The sequence below is a fragment of the Tinamus guttatus genome, unplaced genomic scaffold (assembly GCF_059628265.1).
Source record: "Tinamus guttatus ecotype Peru unplaced genomic scaffold, ASM5962826v1 Tinamus_guttatus_pri_ptg000308l, whole genome shotgun sequence".
Taxonomy (NCBI): Eukaryota; Metazoa; Chordata; class Aves; order Tinamiformes; family Tinamidae; genus Tinamus; species Tinamus guttatus.
Window position 1 is genome coordinate 5,104,777 of NW_028288842.1, and position 18,636 is coordinate 5,123,412.

Below are 18,636 nucleotides of genomic sequence, written 5' to 3' on the forward strand. Positions count from 1 at the left end.
AGACAACAGCTCCAGAGTAAGGACAGATGTGATCGTACTCATCAGCACTGATAGTCTACCTTTCCTACATTTTTTGCTGTTCCAAAATGAAAAGCACTCTCATTGTGGGAATTTTTTTTTTTTTAAAAGAAGTTGGGCATCTTAAAAGCCCTTGTTTTAAATCCAGCTGTTTACAGCAGGTGCCATTAAAACCTCATCAGTCACCACAGCAGCCCTGGCAGTCTCCATATGTCACTGCAGCAGTAGGCAACTGTTGCTACAGGAGCCTGGCTGTTCCTCATGAAGTATTTGCTTATGAGAATGCTTCAGTTCCCCCTGATGCCTCCCACCCACCTCGAGTCATCTGAACAAATGTTGTGGGAAAGAGCTATCCATCACCTAGTCTCTTCTGGCAGCCTTTGCATTCCAGGTGCTCTCGTTCACTTCACTAAGGCCCCAACCCCACCCAAGCGACGGGATTCTGCATTAGGGAATTGGTCGTGGGCCCTGATCTTGCTGCAAGATGCTGCTCCAAACTCCTGGATAATCCTTCTTCTTTGGTTTCTCATACGTGTGCGGGGCAGTGTGGGTTGTGCAAGGAGGCAGTGATATACAGAATGAGGCAGAAAGGGGGAGAGTGTTCCATAAAACATCATTTATGTATCTTAAAGAAAGAGGCTAAGGGTGATAAAGACCTCCGCAGCCACCTGCTAACCGCGCACAGAGAAAAGCAGACCAGCTCGGGACAAAGATTTTAAATTTGCGGACATGGAAAGCTGGCATGCCGCTTCCTGCAAGAGACATCTACGAAGACTTTGTGCTTCAGAGGCTAGCTTCTGAGGAGTCTTTAGTCACCAGACAGAGGCCAGAAGAGGGCAGAAGTATTAACAATATGCCAATGCTTCTGCTACGGTATGGCCTCGGTAACGAGAGCCAGTGAGCTTAACCGTCCCAAGACAAAATGGAAAAGAATTCAATTAATAAGACAATTAGAGGACAGGAATGTATTTAACAGTAATAAGCAGTGATGATTCTATTGATAAGCACTTGTCATTTCATCAAATCAGACTTGTTTGTTAGGGTTGTTCTAGTAAAGTGCTGTGCTTGCTGCTGTCCCACACTTTCCTCAATAAACTGAAAGGAAAACCACTGCAGACAAACCATACAAACAGCATGGCAACTGGCAGAGGAGTAGAGGATCTGGCCAGTGCTGTGATTTGATTTGCTGCTAACCTGTGCCAGGTGCGATGATGATTATTTAGGGAGGAAAAAAACAAAAAAGAATGCAATCAAGGCTTCTTGAATGACATATTCTAGAAAGAAGTTCATCAAGGAAAGACTTAGAAGCAATTCAATGTAGGCATACAGTGTGATGCCATGGCAAATGTAATCATCTAGATATGCAAACAGGAGAGCACTGAATAGGGTGCCGATGTTGCCTCTGTAGCAAGTATTCAGGAGGCTGTACTACAACTCCAGTGTTAACATACTTTGGAAAAGACGGTTAAAATCAGAAAGGGAGAGGAGGGAAAGCCATAACACAGAAAACTGCCTGGTTAGGGGAGGACTTGAAGAGGTCAGTGGATGCAATTTATCAATGGCAAAGATTGAAATTAAATTCTGTGTAGACAAAAAAAAATCCATTTGAGGTTCTCCAGTCAATAAAAATGTAGCAAGAATCATGGACTTAATATTAAAGCCAGAAAATTTTAGATCAGGAATAAAGGGTAAACAGCTAATAGTTAGGCACTTAGGAGGAACTAAGCAGTGGTACATCTCACCTGTGAAGGAGACTTTCCTTTTCTGGATATTTTCATTCTAAATCCAAACACCATTTCTGAAGGTTGTGCCAGTCACAAATGGATGACTTTATCTGAGATGTTCAGCCATTTCTGACTTTATCTACATGTACTAGATAAGGAGCTGCTCAATTTATCATCTAATAGCTGTAATTGTCTTCCCTTTCCCTGTACAAAGATCCAGATTGCTTATAATGAACGTTTATATTTTATAATAAGCTTAACCTCACTGGAATGTTTCCATTGTGAAATGCTCAACCTGGTGCCCAGAGCAGCTGTGAAAAGACACATTTCTCCCCTCGTACAGCAACCAACCAGTCAGAAAATGACTTCACTACCGTGAAACAGAAAAGATTATAGATGCCAAAGGATAAGAAATGTCACTGGAAGTCTTCATAAGGCTCCAGGGCGTAGAAAGGACGGAGGAATTTCTAAGGCACTGAACAAGTGTCAGAATTCCTCAACAGTCCAGTGTGGGATCAGATATCTCAGGATGGAAGTGTTTCTACCAACTTTAGCGGAGATAGGATTAAATTCGGTGATAATTCTCTCATGGATCCGTCAAGCACAGGCACTACATTAACCATGACTGCAAATGAGTCTTCTTTACCTCCTCCCTCAATTACAGCCTCTTATGCTTTTGCCAAACAGAAAATTTGGGGCTAGGCTAGTATCTGTTCTGGAGGGAGGGGCTGGGACTAGACAGGCTGATTTTCCTCATAATGTGATTTCTACAGCTGGAAATTAAGAATGCTTCCCACTTTCCACTCATGGTGCATATGAATTATTTACTGCCTTCAGTCAGCTATACTTCTGCAAGGTGAGCAAAATGCTGCTTCATAAAAGCAAAACTATTCAGTAGGGAATTTCGTATTACATAGCCTGGATCCTAGAAATACACTGCAAGGGCCGAACAGGAGCTATTGTATTCTAGTCTGTATCTGCTTGCCTGTGTCTGTAGTGCCTGTGTTCTAGTCTGTGCCTGTATAGCCCACACCTATTTGATATATTGAAAATTTGAACTGCAAGTATCTGTTGAGGCACAATGGAGTGTATTAAACACAAAGAGGTTTCTCCCACTGGAAGGCAATAATCAATGTGGATCTATTAGTTTACTGCAGCTAAGAATCTGCATGGCAAATGACTTGCCAGCACCACAAAGTTTCCCAAGTCCATTTTACTGAGTGCAGGTGCAATGTTTTGATCAAAGAAGCACCCATATTCCCCGACTATGCACAAACAGGAATACTTGGCAGATAATACAAGGCTGGAGCATGAGAATAACACGCTACACAGCATACTATAAGAATATTTATTTCTACAATATATTAACTAAAACACCACAGAAGTCACTATCTGACCTATGGATTACACGCTTACTACTATGAGGGAGAAAAAGGAGAGGAAAAGCATTTGGAAACATTGAAAATTTTCTTTTTAATATTAGCAAACTTAATAGTTCGTACAATTAATTTACTCATTTCTTCCTCAATGAATAAAATGTACAATGCTGTAAAAGACAAGCAGGAATGCTGACCCTCACTGGAGCCGGATGCACAGCTGATGAAAGAACACAGTAAAAAACCCACTATTCTTTGCATAGGAAAACGTTACAGAATGAACTAAAATGGTCCTTAAAGCTTACCTTAAGAGCCAAAAAAAGGAAAAGCAAAAGCTCAGCTGTTAAATACCCTAACTGGCAAATATCTGGGAGCAGTGAAGCCAGGCTGTCCCAGCACTTTTGCTCCCAGGAGCATCTCCACAGACCGGCTGTGGCACCAGTGCTTACCTGTGATGAAGCTGATGGTGGAGCTGTCACAGCAGCTCAGCTCCGGGTCTCCCCAGGTCACCATGGTAACCCGGAAATTGTAATACCAGGCAGGCAACAGGTTGGCTATTCTCTGTGAAGTGACAAAGAGGACGAGCGGCTCAGGAGAGAAGTCACCAGGGCAAGGCAAGACAGACAGCACACACGTTACGTGTCTACACGCGTGGGCCGGCACAGCTTTACTGAACTCTCCCTCTTCACGCCTCATCTTGCCCTCGCCTCCCCTTGAATTTGGGGGAATTGTTAAGCTTTACACGACTGAGAGACAAATAGGACCGAAGCAAATGCATTAGCAAAACCGTAATAACCTGCTCCCCTGTCTTGCCTAACTCAAGCCAGACACCCATGAACACTGTATTTTTGGAAAATCGTGATCCTATGGTCCATTTAAGTATTGCTCATGTGAAATTGTTATCAAGTCTAGTGAACCTGTGTAATTTGGGGCTTGTGTTTATTCAAAAATCTGTGCACGGAGACCAAACATGGTTGTGACAGTTCTGCTGCTCATCCACGTATTTGTGCTCCAGGTCCCTCTACATCGGAACCTTTCTCTGATTTCCAAGGCAGTGAGAAGAATTCCCACAGAACATTTTTTCTGCCAAAAAGGTTCAGATTTGATGGAAGCAATATACTTAACCGGAGTATGTGGGCTTTTTTTTTTTTCAATTAAATGTGTTTAAAGGATAAATTCAATTTTTTTTTCTCACTCAGATGCCACTTCAAAAAACTTTTTTCCATTTTCAAAGTGCATTTCATATTGTATTATCGTTTATTATGAATGATACATGAATGAAATATGAGTTATAAATGAGATCTAAATTATATATATATATATAAATATAAATGAGATATAAATGAAGTATAAAATACAATGTATTTTATATTGCAATGTCATTTGTAATATTTAAATTAAAAATCAAATACTTTAAATGACAGCACAAAACATTTCAAATATCTAATTTCACATTTAAAGGAAAATCCTATTATATTTTTGTAATTCAAATTTAAAGCAAATCGGAAATAATGAAAATCTGTATGAAATTTTAAAAATGCCATTTTCAAAGAACTTTGCTGATTGCAGGGCCTGTTTTTTCAGATGCTACAAGGCAACTCGAATACAGAGTTTGCACAATATTCCCTGTATGTTTTTTAGAAAAGGGTTATCTAATTAACACTGAAACCAGGAAGCTGCCTAGAGTTGCCTGGCATGCCCCAGAGTGCATTTTAACAATACCAATGTTGCTTTGACTATTTTAAAATACACTGCAAAGCACAAAATGTACCAACCAAGAGAGAGGCACTCCAAAGTAATCCAAGACTCCTGGCTATCTGATAACCCTTCAGGAAATATTTTCTGATCAAAGTCAGGTAATTTGATTTTTGAGTCCCTGGCCTCCTCTCTGGGCTTGATACCATTGCTCCAGAATATATTACTTAGAGGCCAAATGATTTAATGATTATAGGCAAATCCGTGGGACCTAATGGCATTCTGACACAAACTATTTGGATTACTGCTAGGAAACCCAAAGAAAAGCTCACCAGAACATACTTGTTTGCTAAATGCCATAACAGAGAAACAGGGAAAAAAAATCCATTTGTAATTTAGACTATTATTTTTTAAGAAACACGCACTTTAGCTGCAATATAGCACCACCGTATTTCAGACTGAATTCAGACAAAGGAGTTCCAACTTCCCTTGGTTTCTATGGGCGGGATTTGCAACAAGAATGATCTCATTTTCTATTGAACCACATTATCTCCTGAGGACAGTATTACTTCCAAGATGACTTGCATCACTCAGGTATTAATCTAGTTGTGCTGAGTCATGATTACAATATATTAATTACTCATTTGGTAAACTATTTTTGCTTTTAATTTCCTTGGAGATTTTCGTGGCAAATTTATAGTCTCGTACCAATTATAGTTAAGCCTCTGTAGCCAAAATGACTACACAAACGGCATTATGCAAATGAAATACTGTAAATCACTACAGCTTTCACAAGCACAAAAAGCTATTGCTATCCTTTTTGCACTCATAACATTCTGAACAAGTAATTTCAGCAAAAATACCTCACAGTTTTGTGCAAGGGCAAAGTCTGACTGGAATCTATTCACCTTCTCTAGAAAGGCATGGAAATCTTCACCATGGTTTAGTTGTCATTCTTTACTTGAGAAGAGAAAATGCCTCTAGCATCCCAGTCATTTTCTTTATTTAGCTTGGGAAAATATTTAGGGTGTAAAGGTGTATATACATATACATGGGGAAAAAGCTGGACAAAGAAACATCACGGAGTGCCAAAACTATACACATATGGGAAAGCAAGTGTCAGTAATGGTCACATTACCACTGAGGCGGTTAAGGAGATGGTTGCTGCTATTTCATAGTAGGTTGTCCACTCTGAAGTCATCGTTGATGGGTTGAAGTAAAACATTTCTACAACATATTTCCTGAACACCCCAAGGAAAGGTCTGTTCCAGCTCAAAACCACAGCAGTAGGTCCCAAAGGGTAAAGCGTCAAATCCTTTATTCCAGTGGGCACTAAAGACCAGAAAAGTGTTTTAGAGACCAGAAACAGTGTTTAGTTGTGTTTTTTTTTAATCAATTACTTTTTTTTTTAACCACATAGTTATGTTAAAGCTTTATTTAACCAAGTTCAATATATTTTGGGTTTGCTCTTGACTGTTTAATTCTTGTCCTAGCACCTTGTCACAAGCAAATCTACAACGATTTTTCAGCATTTGTTCTCCAGTTTAAGGTCTAATTTTCAGAAATTGCTCAACATCACTTGGTGCTGGCTGCCTTGCTTGAGCTAAAGTGGAAGGACTGATTTTTCGTAACTGGAGTGTTACATTCTACTTCTTTGAAAATTCGGCTGTTTAGGTGCTATTTTAATCTCATGCTCAAAACCAAAAGGAACAAAAATCACAACAGTTTGGAAGATAAATGTCATAAGAGCGAACACTTTTTATGTTTACCCCTTCTTCCCTGGGGAATCTGAGGATGCTGTGATATATTGCTATATTTGCCTCGCAGATGAGGAAACTGAGAAAGTGAGAAGTCAAATCATTTGAAAAAATGTCACTGCCGGGTCAAATTCTGCAACCATTACTTGTCTGGAAAGCAATTATTCTTCTCAACTTCAGTGAGGCTACTTAAGGATGTACTTAGCAGCTAACATTTGCAAGGACTGCAGAACTCCAGCTACTGCACGTTGGGTTAGTGCGCCAAGAACAACACCCAGATTACCTCAGCCCATGTTAGCACAGATGACTGCTTTGCCCTTCATAAATCAGTCCCCATTTATCACATCTTTTCTGACCTCTCTCTAAAGTATTCACACCTACCCGGTGAAAGTGAGCCTTAGGGTAAACACAGGGTGAACTCTATTCTTTTTAAAGTTTATTTTTCTTTTTTTTTTTCCAGCTTCATTCATCACTACACACTGCCAATAAATTAGCAGATCTGTTTATTGTGCAGTTTGCTATTCTCATATAAAGCTCAATATCTTGTAACGAAATGAAAACTCATATTCATACAACTGTTTTTCTATTCCATAAAGCATCCTTTTCATAATAAAAAAACCCACAACAATAAGGCATTTTGTTTAGAATTGATTTTTATGGCTTTGAGGCTACATAAAAGTAGAGAAATGAGAGAATTTATTTGCTTTGGGAATATATTATTTTACTTTCTCAGATGAAAATAAAAAAAGAATTTCTGAAGTAAGAAAAAAGAAGTAAGGAAAAAAAGCACTTTAAAAAGTTATCCAATAAAAAAGTATATATATTATGTCTATTTACATACCATTTTTCCGTTACTAAAATATATGATACTGTCTTTTCAAATTCTTATTTGGGCCCAGCTTAGGAAAGCATATGAGGACATTGCTTCTCACCATATTCACTAGTTCACATATCTGCTGTAATTTACAGGATTCAACTCTTAATAGGTTAATCATCTTTTTCTGTTTCACTTTCTTCCCTATATCACAGAAAGGAAGTGGAAAAAATAACAAAAGCAAATAACAGAAGAGCAAAAAATAACAAAGAAAGATCTCTGACTTTCTGCCACTGGCTTTCTGACAGGCTGCCCAGAGAGGTTGTGGAGTCTCCTTCTCTGGAGATCTTCAAAACCCGCTTGGACGCAGTCCTGTGCCACGTGCTCTAGGTGACCCTGCGTGTGCAGGGGGGTTGGACTAGATGACCTCTAGAGGTCCCTTCCAACCTTAAGCATTCTATGATCCTATGATTCATTCTATGACAAGACAGACTATATGTCAAAAAGAGACACTAGATCACTCAGGTTAAATATTTCTCTAAAAATGTAATTCTGTACACTGACTCCCTTTCTCTTCGCCCTTTCTCCTCCTATTATAATTTGTTAAAGTGATAATTTTAATAAAAGAGATGACATTGAAACTAAAAGACACCAAATCTAAGTGCACTAAGTGCCTTCTTTTTATTTAGAAGATTCATGGAATCTTGAATTATAGGCAGTTAGGGAAAAGCTCTGCCTCTGGGTCACAAAATGACATTCTGGAAAAAGTCAATCTCATTCTTACAGCATTCTTTCCATCTCCAGACCTCAAAGCACAGTACATCGAGATCCATTTTTAAACTCAATAAAATATATGTATACACAATACATTTATTGAGTCATGGTTTTGCGGTACCACAGACGACAAGCCAGCTTTCCTGATTCTTAGCACAGTGGTCTTTAGGCTAGGCCCCACTACATCCCTCAAAAAAGCACATTTCCCATACATTCTATGGGAAACGGCAATGAATGGTCTACCGGAGATGCTATTGACCAGACAGTACCCTCAAGTTAGGCTGGTTATGCCTAAGTGCAGTGATAGAGACCATGAGCATAGCTAGAGACTAACATATATTTGGGTGTGTGCAAAGATGGAGACAGGCCTTTCCATAGGGCCCCTATGCGCTTGTATGCTAGCCATAATTCTTCCTTAGTTATTTTAAACACCTAACGTCTAAACAGGAAATGTCCATCTTCCACTGAAGGAAGCCTTCAGTACTAGGCATTCCAAGAAAAGAGTCTCTGTAAAGGTTTATTGCATCTGAAATAACCAATAAAACAGCTCCAAACACATTCCTTAATGGCCTCTAAGCCATAATATGTATGCTATTAAAAAAAAAAAGAAAGAAAGAAAGAAAAGGTAGTTCAAACAGTAGATGTAGGGGTTACCAATGGAAAATTTAACAGGATCAGAAGGTGGTCCAACCAATGGTCCTTTCCGTAAGTAAACGACAACCTGGTACTGGGCACCAGGAACAAGATTTTCAATGAGGCTATTGCTGGAATTCACCTAGTAGGAAAGGAACACATCAGATATAAAGCATTTACTTAATGAATTAAAAGACGCTTGAAATGATATTTGAACTACCTCAGTCACAAAATTAATGATTCTGAGCTCAGTGTCTAATGTTCCATCCATTAGACCCAAAATGATAAAATTGGGAAAGTGGTGAGTAGTCACTTAAATGTGCTACATTGCATCTCAGTGACAGTAGAGCACCATTTTTTTTCTTAGTATTAAAGTCCATTGAAATATCCAGGCTATAAAGTCCATTGAAATATCCAGGCTATATTATTTATATTCAGGGGATACTATTTAGGCTGAAATTCAGGTTGGAGTGTATAGACAGTGTGTTTTTGAAAAATGCTTGAGTTTTCTCACTGGCCGTCTGATTCACCTGCAGCTGCGTGAGCTCGTGTCAGGGTTACGGGTGTCCTGTCTTCAGAATGCAAATGTTAAACGACTGCATGCTGGAATCAGAGAGGAATTGCTTGCTTTCCTTTCTCCTGCCCAGCATGGCAAATCCTGAGTAGGGCAGCTTGTGGCATTTTTTCATTTTGAAACATCAGCATTAAAACTTTTGCTCTGAAGTGCCAGATATTGCTTAAAGCCGGAGGCAGATGCCTGGCCAGGTGACGAATGGAATTTAACAGCTGCTTTTGAAAGATAAATCTCTTTTGATTCATGAACAATGGCCGAAAGAGATTGAACTTTGCTCTGAAGTTTTCTCTTTTCAGCTTGTCAGGGAGGAATTAATAATTCCAAGTATAATAATCAGGCAACATCTGATTAGTGGTGGTAAGAATACCTTTAATGACAAAAAGAAACAAATAATGGTATTTACTTTCTACTTACTTGAAATAAACAAAAGATATCTTGATTATTCATGGACAGGTTTTATGTAACTACATGTATTTGAATGCATAGATGATTCCCACAATATATCTTTTAATCAAATATTTTTATACCTGTGATATCTAATTTGTAATCATCTACTGTATTGTTTTACTTCCTGATTAAATTGCCTCTTAAAAAAAAAAAAAAGTTTCTCTGAAGAAACACTTCTCAAATCTTCATGTAAAGACCTCCAAATGTACCAGTTCATAACCACTCTTGAAATAAAACCCAAAACAAAGATTTATTTTAATGGAGGCCTGTAAAGTATGCAAACTCTTATCAGTAATTCATTTCTAGTTCAACTTGAATGGCTAATTTCAAGCTAAAGGAGATGAAGATTTACAAGCTTTGCCAACTCTCCTCTCCCATTCCCATGGGTGCACTAAGAAGGGCCGTACTGCAGGCATTTCAAACTCATCAGTCCCACACATCTAGGGAGCTGGGCAGAAGCTGTGGCACTGCCCAGAAAACTGAACTGCAAGCATTCAAGCAAGGAAATGGATACGTGGGTTAAAACCTTTTTCTAACTGAAGCTACCACCCACTAAGCCATCATGACCTTAGGATCTGACATGGGGTTGAAACCACTACTGGTTCCCAGTAACAGAAAGGTGTTGGGCTTTGGAGTTCAGGATTCTTTATCATCATGTACCTGACCCATACGGCAGCCCTAAAGCATTGCTGCCCTAAAGCATTCAGGTCACGGGTAGTTTGAAAACACCTAAACTTTCTCAAAGTTTAGAGTCAGTTTCTGTATTCATATGTAGGAAATATAAGAATAAATTGAAGCAAGTTTTATGATAACTGTGCAGGAATAAACTTTCCTTAGTAAAATGGGTTAGAGAGTGTGCTTAAGTGTTATATCATGATGTGGTACTATTTCCTGCCACAGGAAGGCCTTTAATGGTGCAGCAGAATTCACAGCTTGAACAAGGGGTTGGAACCACTCAGCCCAGCAGAAATGCAGCTCCGGCACGGTTTCCTGCGCACTGCCCATTCTTGCATGCTGCACTCTCCCCAGCCTTATCTCTTTAGATCTTAAAAGACGTGGTCAACTACTGTGCTTTTCCAGTCCTTAGCATGACAGGGCCCTTGGGGTCTAAGATAACAAGCAGCGGGATGACTAGCGATGGTATTTTCTTTTCATGGTATTTGAAGAAGCTTCAGTTATGCCCTTTACCTGAGTGCAATAATGTTTTTCAAGCCTTTGGCTTTCCTTTTGCTTCTGACAGGTCAAAGAGACGACGGACACGATGGTACCGTTGCTGCTGCTCTCTTGTGAGGCTGTCCAGGATGTCAGGGCAGTTGTGGAGCTCAGAACTGTCACGGTCACGTGCTGGGGCTTCTCCGTCAGCTCTTCTATCCATTCCCCTGTGGGGCCTGCAACACACCACAAAAGCACATGGTTCCCTCTACTCTTTATTTAGAGGGCACTTGTGCAAAAACGTTCTTCCTTCATGAAATTATTCACTATGAATGAAAGAGACTGAGATGTCTGTTGGCTTAGCCTGCAAGCAGCCAAGAGCAGCCTGAGGGATACAGCCCATAGCCAGTGCTATTGCACTTGCAGCCAAGCAGGAGATGACAAGAGATATGTTACTCTTCCGAAAATTAACAATGCAGCATTTCCTACTGCTTACCTGGAACCACCCAGAAATACCAGGTTTGCGCCACATTTTAAAAACAGTGACATCCCTTAATGTACAGATTCTTGACAATTACTGGAGGATAGGCACACGAAACATTTCCCTTCTCTGTGCACTAAAACACTCTCCAAGTGTACTGTGGCAGTGGAGTGTGAAAATTGACTCGTAGATGTTGCCACACTGAAAAGTCTCGTTCTCCCTCAGACTCCCTCAGAACAAAAGGTTGAATATAGACAAAACAACAATTTGGAAAATAACTTCAGGTAAACTTGGTCAAAATTTCAGATTTCGTGAAAATTACCAACTTTTCTTAAAGTTCTAAGTAATTATTTTTGACAGTTGTCTCTCCAACCTTTCTTCATTGCATAGAATTCTTTTTTTTTTAGTTTATCAAGAAAAACAACAACAACAACAACAACAAAAAAATGAGTTTAGTGTAAGATCAACCTATAACTGTTAACAATCCAGACACTACTTGGGTACAACAAAAATGTTGAGTACTACAAGCCAGTAAATCGTCAGGATGATTCTCTGACTGAAAGAAAACAGGGTACAATAAGGGTGAAGCTGTGAGCACAACTTATTCTGGACAGTAGGCACTACTCTGGTCAAAAGAAAAATGCAATCATCATATGGTCTCTGGAGCCACAGAATATTTATTCTTTTGTTCTTATTGTTCGTAAATTCTTCCCACATTGTCATCAAGATAACTTTGCTACCATACCTTAATGTCCCAAACCACAATTGTGGTTCCTGCGCAAGGACTGGTTGATCAGAGCATCAGAAATGAAAAGTCATTTCACTTTAATCACATTCTTTTACATCTCACCTTTGGCAAATCATCAGAAACACACATAAAATCCACCTAAAATACTCAGGATCTTGAATTTGTTAGGATAAATGGGATACCCGCAGTTATTGTGAAACAATAACTAAAACTAAATAACTGAAAGCCTGCAAAACTAGCGCAGACTTCACTGAAAAATAAAATCCCCTCCTTTATATGCTACAAGTAAAATAAAAATATTAATTCTAATCACATGACTTCTTAATACTTTGCACCCAGTAAGATTCAAGTTCATTCTTGAGCTAGCAATCCCTAAATCCTACAGTTTTCTTTCAGAAAAAAATTATTCTCTATTTTCTAAAAACTGTATCTTTCAGGTGTAAAGTTGTTAAAAATAGAAAGATGGGAATTCAGTTAAGTGTAGCTAACCACTATGAGGAATTTAAGCCCAAAGAGTTAGCATTTGTGAGCTACTAAAGACATCTTTTCTTAATAGGGATATACATAAGCCTGACATGTCCTTTGACTGCCTTACGCTTTGTCCCTGCCCCAAAGCATACAGTCTCTAGGAGTAAGAATGTTAAATATTTTCAAGATTCCCTACAACCACTACTTTCATTTTCTTATTCTTTGCTTGAAAGATGCAAGAAGGGTTGCGTCTCAGTGACCCTCTTCTGAACTTACTGTGACAACAGCTCTATGGGAAACCTCCCCAGCTTTCAGTTCTCAGCTCTGTCGAGACAGCATGATCCAGGTCCATATGGGTAGCTTCACTTACATATTCCCATTTTATTTCCTTCTCTGGCATAGAGAAATTCCCAGAGACCAAACTCTGCTGATACTTCAGCAGAGGCCACAGTTGCTACAGGGTTTTACTCATCAAAACCTTGTACTTTATAGTTACGTTGGTCTGGGTGAAAGAGATTTGCTGAGATACTTACTGATGTAAAAACTGAGCGTTTTTGCTGATTGACTTTCCCGAACTTCACAAGAGCCAGAAGAACTAAATGTTGTTACAGACAACTTATATTTCCCTGGTTCTTTCAGTTCAGCAACAAATTTGTGCGTATCCTCGCTTACTGTCAGAAATTCTGTGGAGTTCTCTAAATCAGGAGAAAGAAGTAGTATGGATTAATTGAAATTTCAAAGAAAGTTGAGGGAGAAAAAAAAAGATTTATGTCAGAAATGCTAACACTGTTTCTGCTCTGGGATTAGAAGGTACCTAAACAGACTGGATTTATGCAGGTAGTTTTATTTTTTGCCATCAACACAAGAGTAATTAATGACCAAGGTTGCCAGATAGCTGTAAAGGAACAATAAACCCTGCCCAAAACTTCATTTAGTATCAGGGTTAATAAAATAGGATTGCTGTGACTGCACAAAGGAAAAACAGCACAGCATAGAGGAAAAGGAGCCTCCAGTTAATATGCTTTATTATTCTACAAAAACATATTTGCTCTAAGCATGGGAAAGATTATCAAAACTGCTTGCCATGGAAGTAAAATTCACTTGGAGAGAAAAGATATTAAAATAGAAAATCTCTAAGTGACATAGTTATTTTCTTGTTGCTGTGTACCTTGAAAAGTCTCTCCATTCTCCATCACAACCATTTTGTGGCCAAAGGAATATGTTCTGTAGCTGCCCACTGAGACGACTGCTAATACGTATATAGACAGTCTTTTCTATAGTCCCCTTTCTAGTTTAGGTCCCTCTGAGAATCTTTTTTCAGAGCCAGTCAAAGCTGCATGATGCAATATACCTTCTTCATCTAAAATTTCTATCTGCTTGTTTCTCCTTTCTCCAATACTGAAATGGATTTACAATAACTGCAGTGAAAACAGTGCTGCAATACATATACTAATATAAATCTTGTTTAACAAAGGAGAATTGCATACAATGATTTACCCCCACCCCTTATTTTTATGAAGCTCAGCCAGAAAGAAATACTATCCAATATACAAAACTTCTTAAGAAATGCAGGAGACCTAATAAGAGAGACCTATTTGTCTCTGAAGCACAGCATTAAGGAACTAATAATTTAAAGAGGACAAATCCAACAGCGAAGTTCTAAAAAGGGATATGAAAATGGTCTTTACCTTCCCTTTCAATATTGATATGGAAACCATCAAACGCCGTTGGTGGCTTTGGTGGTAACCAAGTGAGCACCATTTGCACAGGAAGGAAAGAGGGGGGCTCTGGCGTCAGCACTGCTGACAAATTCCCTTCACTGGTCTCATAATCCTTGGGAGTAGTGTTGACAAATTCCTCTTCGCCCTCTGACGATTCAGCTTCGTTAGACCACCAGTACGGCTGTGATGTGGCTTCATCCTCGGTGCTGTTATAGCGGTAATCTGGCCAGGCATAAGATGTGTTTGCGGTTGGCATTTCAGGTGGTTCAGTAGAAAAATGGCTGATTTTCTCTTTCCCTATTATATCTTGTGGTCCTATGAATGATTCTTCTGGAAAATTTCCACTGTGCTCTTCCCAGTTGTTTCTACTGATTGGTATAATCTGGACAGAAATGTTTCGAGGTGGATAAGGAACTAAAAGAGAAGCAAGAGTTAGTCTTCACTGGTTGTGTTGAATGCACTTTGTGATACGTCAGTTCCCCAGAAAAACAACACATATTGTTTGCAGCAAAACAAAGTATCTAGGGTTATTTTGAAATAACTTCTTCATACTAAGACTCTCCTTTGTTTTTCATATACTTATAGCACAAGTGACTCTAGTGGGATCAAGATTAATGCAAATGCACAGAAGAATCAGGACTGGAGAATAAAATGATGTAAAGTAGATAGTGTATGAAAAAATTGTATTTCTTTGCTCACAGAGTAGCAAGGTTATCCAGGTGTGCATCTGTAAGACTGGAACTTCATTTATTTTATTTTGCCTTCTGGAATCTCTGAAATGTTTTGATCATGCAAAAATATTTCTACAGAAGTGAGCCAAAAAACATATTCAAAAGTTACATATGGCATAACTCATGTTCAAAGGCATGCACATCAGATTTCAATATGGCTTGTCGCATGCATTTAACAGACACCTTTTCACAAGCACCTAGAATTAGTTTAAATTTTAACATTTGTGAAAGCTTGATCTCAAATTTGCTGTCTCCTAAGGAAAGATAAGATTCTGGTACATGAAAAAGAATTGACTCATGCTAGGATGAGCATGCTACACATGCTAGCACGTGAATACACATCCTACACATTTTGTCTACCCTGCTGTAATTGCTTGACTGTATGTTCTTCTCCAATGTATGTGCAGAGCCGTTGCAGACAGTTTTGCCTGGTACATTTTAGTGTGGCCCTTTAGCTTACATCACATTAATTTGTTCACCTGCCTCTTCCTCCCACTCCCATCCCAACCACAGCCATTTAGACAAAAACATTATGCTCATGTTGCAGTTTATGGGGAAAGTGAGGGATAGGAGAGCAGAAAGAAGGAAGTGGTCCTTTTGCTTTTACTGGTTACATCCTTACAGTCCATTCTCTCAATGTATATATTTAAGATCATCACAACGGAACTCAGCTGGCTTCAGCTGGCTTTGCTCCCTCCAAGGCAGTGGCTCAACATTAGTGCATATGCCTTAAGATCTGTCCTTTTCATTTTAGTCCTGGTTCATTTCATGCTGGACCCTGGAAATTGTCTGCAGTCCAACAAATTGACAGGAAAGTTTTGGGCACCGTCCCAGCACCAAATTAAATTAGTTCTGGATTCTGAACAAATGCAATTTTCAGTTTTTGCAGCATTGCCATCTTGAAAATTAAAAACTCATGCTTTAGAGCATAAACTGACCACCAAGAAGGGTAACTAAGCCATTCTTCTCCTCTATCATAAGGGATTGCACAATGAAGACAGACTTCAGCAGTTTAGCTAGGAGAGGAAACAGACCAAACAGATCCATAGTAGCTCAGTGGCTATTGCCACAGAAGGCAATTGCCACAGAAGCGGGGAGGGAGCCTCATATAAAGCCTGGAATGTCTCATGTGAATCAGAATTTATTTTCAGAGAAGCAAGCTTTTTAACTGAAATGCTCATGCAAGCTACCCTTGGCACACATAAACATAAGCCCTGCCTTCCCAGCACTAGCCCAAGCAACCTCCTGCACTCCTGGGCAGGAGCTGCCCCCATGCAGTCTTCCCTCTCTGCGCACGATCAGTCCCTTCCCGTGGCAGAAAGGAGTGCAGACAGATGTACAGACTTAGAGCACAGGGTACACGAACATTTTCTTCACCTGTTCTGTGCTGCTTGGGTTCATGCCTGACTCCACTGTATTCCACCAGCGTGCTTTTGTTGAAGGTTGCTTCTGACACCAACTGAAATGTGATGTTACTGTAGCATATACCTGGCAGCCAGTGATTGAAAACTGTTTTACCTTTAAAGAAGTCTGCAGAAGGTTTAAAAAGAGGAGGGAAAGAAGAAAGGGGGAAAAAAAAAAAAGAAAAAGACATCAGACATCCGCTTTTTGGTAAGGCAAACTGCACATGCTGACCTGACAGCGTTTCTGCTGCTTAGACACTGCTCAGGTTTGTCTGAAAAATGGAATTCTAACAATTCTGTTTGATAACATTTTTTCCTGCCTGTTAAAAGCACTCTGCTGAGGAAAAAAAAAAGAAAGAAAGAAATTTCTAGCCAAAGAAATGTGAACTCTATGTGAAAATTTTTTCACAGGAACAGGACAGCATCTGGCAGCCACGTGTCACCAAACATTTCAAAGAGCATCTGATAGGTTCTGCTGACCTTTCACTGTTGCATGCAAAGCCTCCTTGGTCGTTCTCGGATCAAGATGCCACATTCAGGATAAATGCTCGCAGGGCAATCCACAACACAGCTGGGCCCAGGACTGAGCTCTGAGCTCACCTCTAACAACAGTGCACGCATGGGCTGAAGGGGAGTTACTTAGGGCTATTTGACCACGGGGAAGAATTTGCTAGTTGATTAGTGAACCGCCTAATTCAGGCTGAATTCTTCATTTTTCAGCAGTAGCAGCAGCAGGGTTACAAACCGTGACACCATATATTAGCTTTGTCAGGCATAAAAAATTGCTGCTAGTATCACTTTTGTTCTCTGCAATGAGCCTGTGTTTGGTACTAAGATCCAGAATCAGCTTTTCTATCATTAGGCACTTTACAGAATTGAAAACAACATTCTAATACCTCATTGCACTGAAGGAAAGGGACACCACAGTATGGAGCCCTTGGTCTGGAGGTGTCTATCTCCCTCTGCTGACTATGGCAGGAGTTTATAACCCCTGGACCTCCAAACTGGGTGCTCCCAACCCTTCACACTACGATGATAAAGAAGTACCAGCTTTGAACATCTGCATGAGGCAACAGGCATATCAAAATGGTTTCCCAGATCTGGGGCATTCCAGGGTTTTCTGCCTTTTATAGCTGAGAAATTGCTGAGCAGTTTAATAAGAAGCAATCCTGACCAGAGGGAAGTGAGTGGAAAATTTATTAAGAATTTCAGCTGAGAAATGTCTTCCAGGCAATTCAACAAACATATCTATAAAGCCAAAATGTATCGCTGTCCTTCCTGCTGAGTTCTGGCATTTTTTTTTTCTCCTCTTCTTCTGTTCTTTGGATTACAGAGCAGCAGCAGCACCAAAAAAAAAAAAAAAAAAAAAAAAGATGTGGAAAGTTTTGATGATTTTAATAGACATGATTATTTGGGAGCAACATAAATTGAGGTTCCTTTCTCAGGCTGACTTCAAGACTGATGAAAAACATTCCATGCCTCCAAGTCTTCTTCTAAAATCAAAAAAAAAGTGATGTATTACTAAGCCTAGGATGAGAAGCAGGTGTAGACCTGGAGCTCAACTATGAAGACCTGTCCTTATTCTATGATATAAAAGTTGCTAAATAAACAGGCACATTCCCAGAAAAATAAATCATCATAAGCAACAGACACCAAAAGTACAACTAATATCACTGTTTCCAGTAGACTTATCATTAAGTATTAGCGGAATAGTTTCCTCCTACCTTTGTACAGCATTGTTCGGTAGTCTTTTCCTTCCCAATAGCTTATATTTACCCTGGTAAAAACATTGTACTTCTCTGGATACTGAATTTCAAACAACACTCCTGTTTCTGGAGATGGTTTGTAATCATAGATAGAAACACTGCTCACAGGAAGGGGTTCTGAAGGATATACAAATAAAAGGGGAAAAAAAGGAAGAAAGGAGCAGATTATTAGACAAACAGAGTTCTCACATTTACAACACTGAAGAAACAAAACAAAATATTTTCCTCACAGGCAGTCTTAAATCTACAAGGTCTTATTTTGGGCTTCACAAAGATCTGGGGCAAAGCTACTTAGTGTCTTGATGAAGCCAAGATTTACGTATGCCTCTTCAAAACAATTCATTTTATCAAATC

General features: G+C 39.4%; 1 protein-coding gene across 1 annotated transcript in view; it reads right to left on the bottom strand.

The window, feature by feature from the left end:
* Positions 1-18,636, bottom strand: part of PTPRO (protein tyrosine phosphatase receptor type O) — a 60,853-nt gene that overhangs the window by 33,843 nt on the left and 8,374 nt on the right. Inside the window, exons 2-9 of the mRNA XM_088528430.1 lie at positions 18,241-18,399; positions 16,491-16,643; positions 14,350-14,796; positions 13,195-13,356; positions 11,001-11,200; positions 8,813-8,933; positions 5,952-6,145; positions 3,568-3,679 (exon numbers count right to left, since the gene is read on the bottom strand). Of these exons, the coding sequence (XP_088384556.1) occupies positions 3,568-3,679; positions 5,952-6,145; positions 8,813-8,933; positions 11,001-11,200; positions 13,195-13,356; positions 14,350-14,796; positions 16,491-16,643; positions 18,241-18,399 (1,548 nt within the window). The remainder of the gene's footprint in view (positions 1-3,567; positions 3,680-5,951; positions 6,146-8,812; positions 8,934-11,000; positions 11,201-13,194; positions 13,357-14,349; positions 14,797-16,490; positions 16,644-18,240; positions 18,400-18,636) is intronic.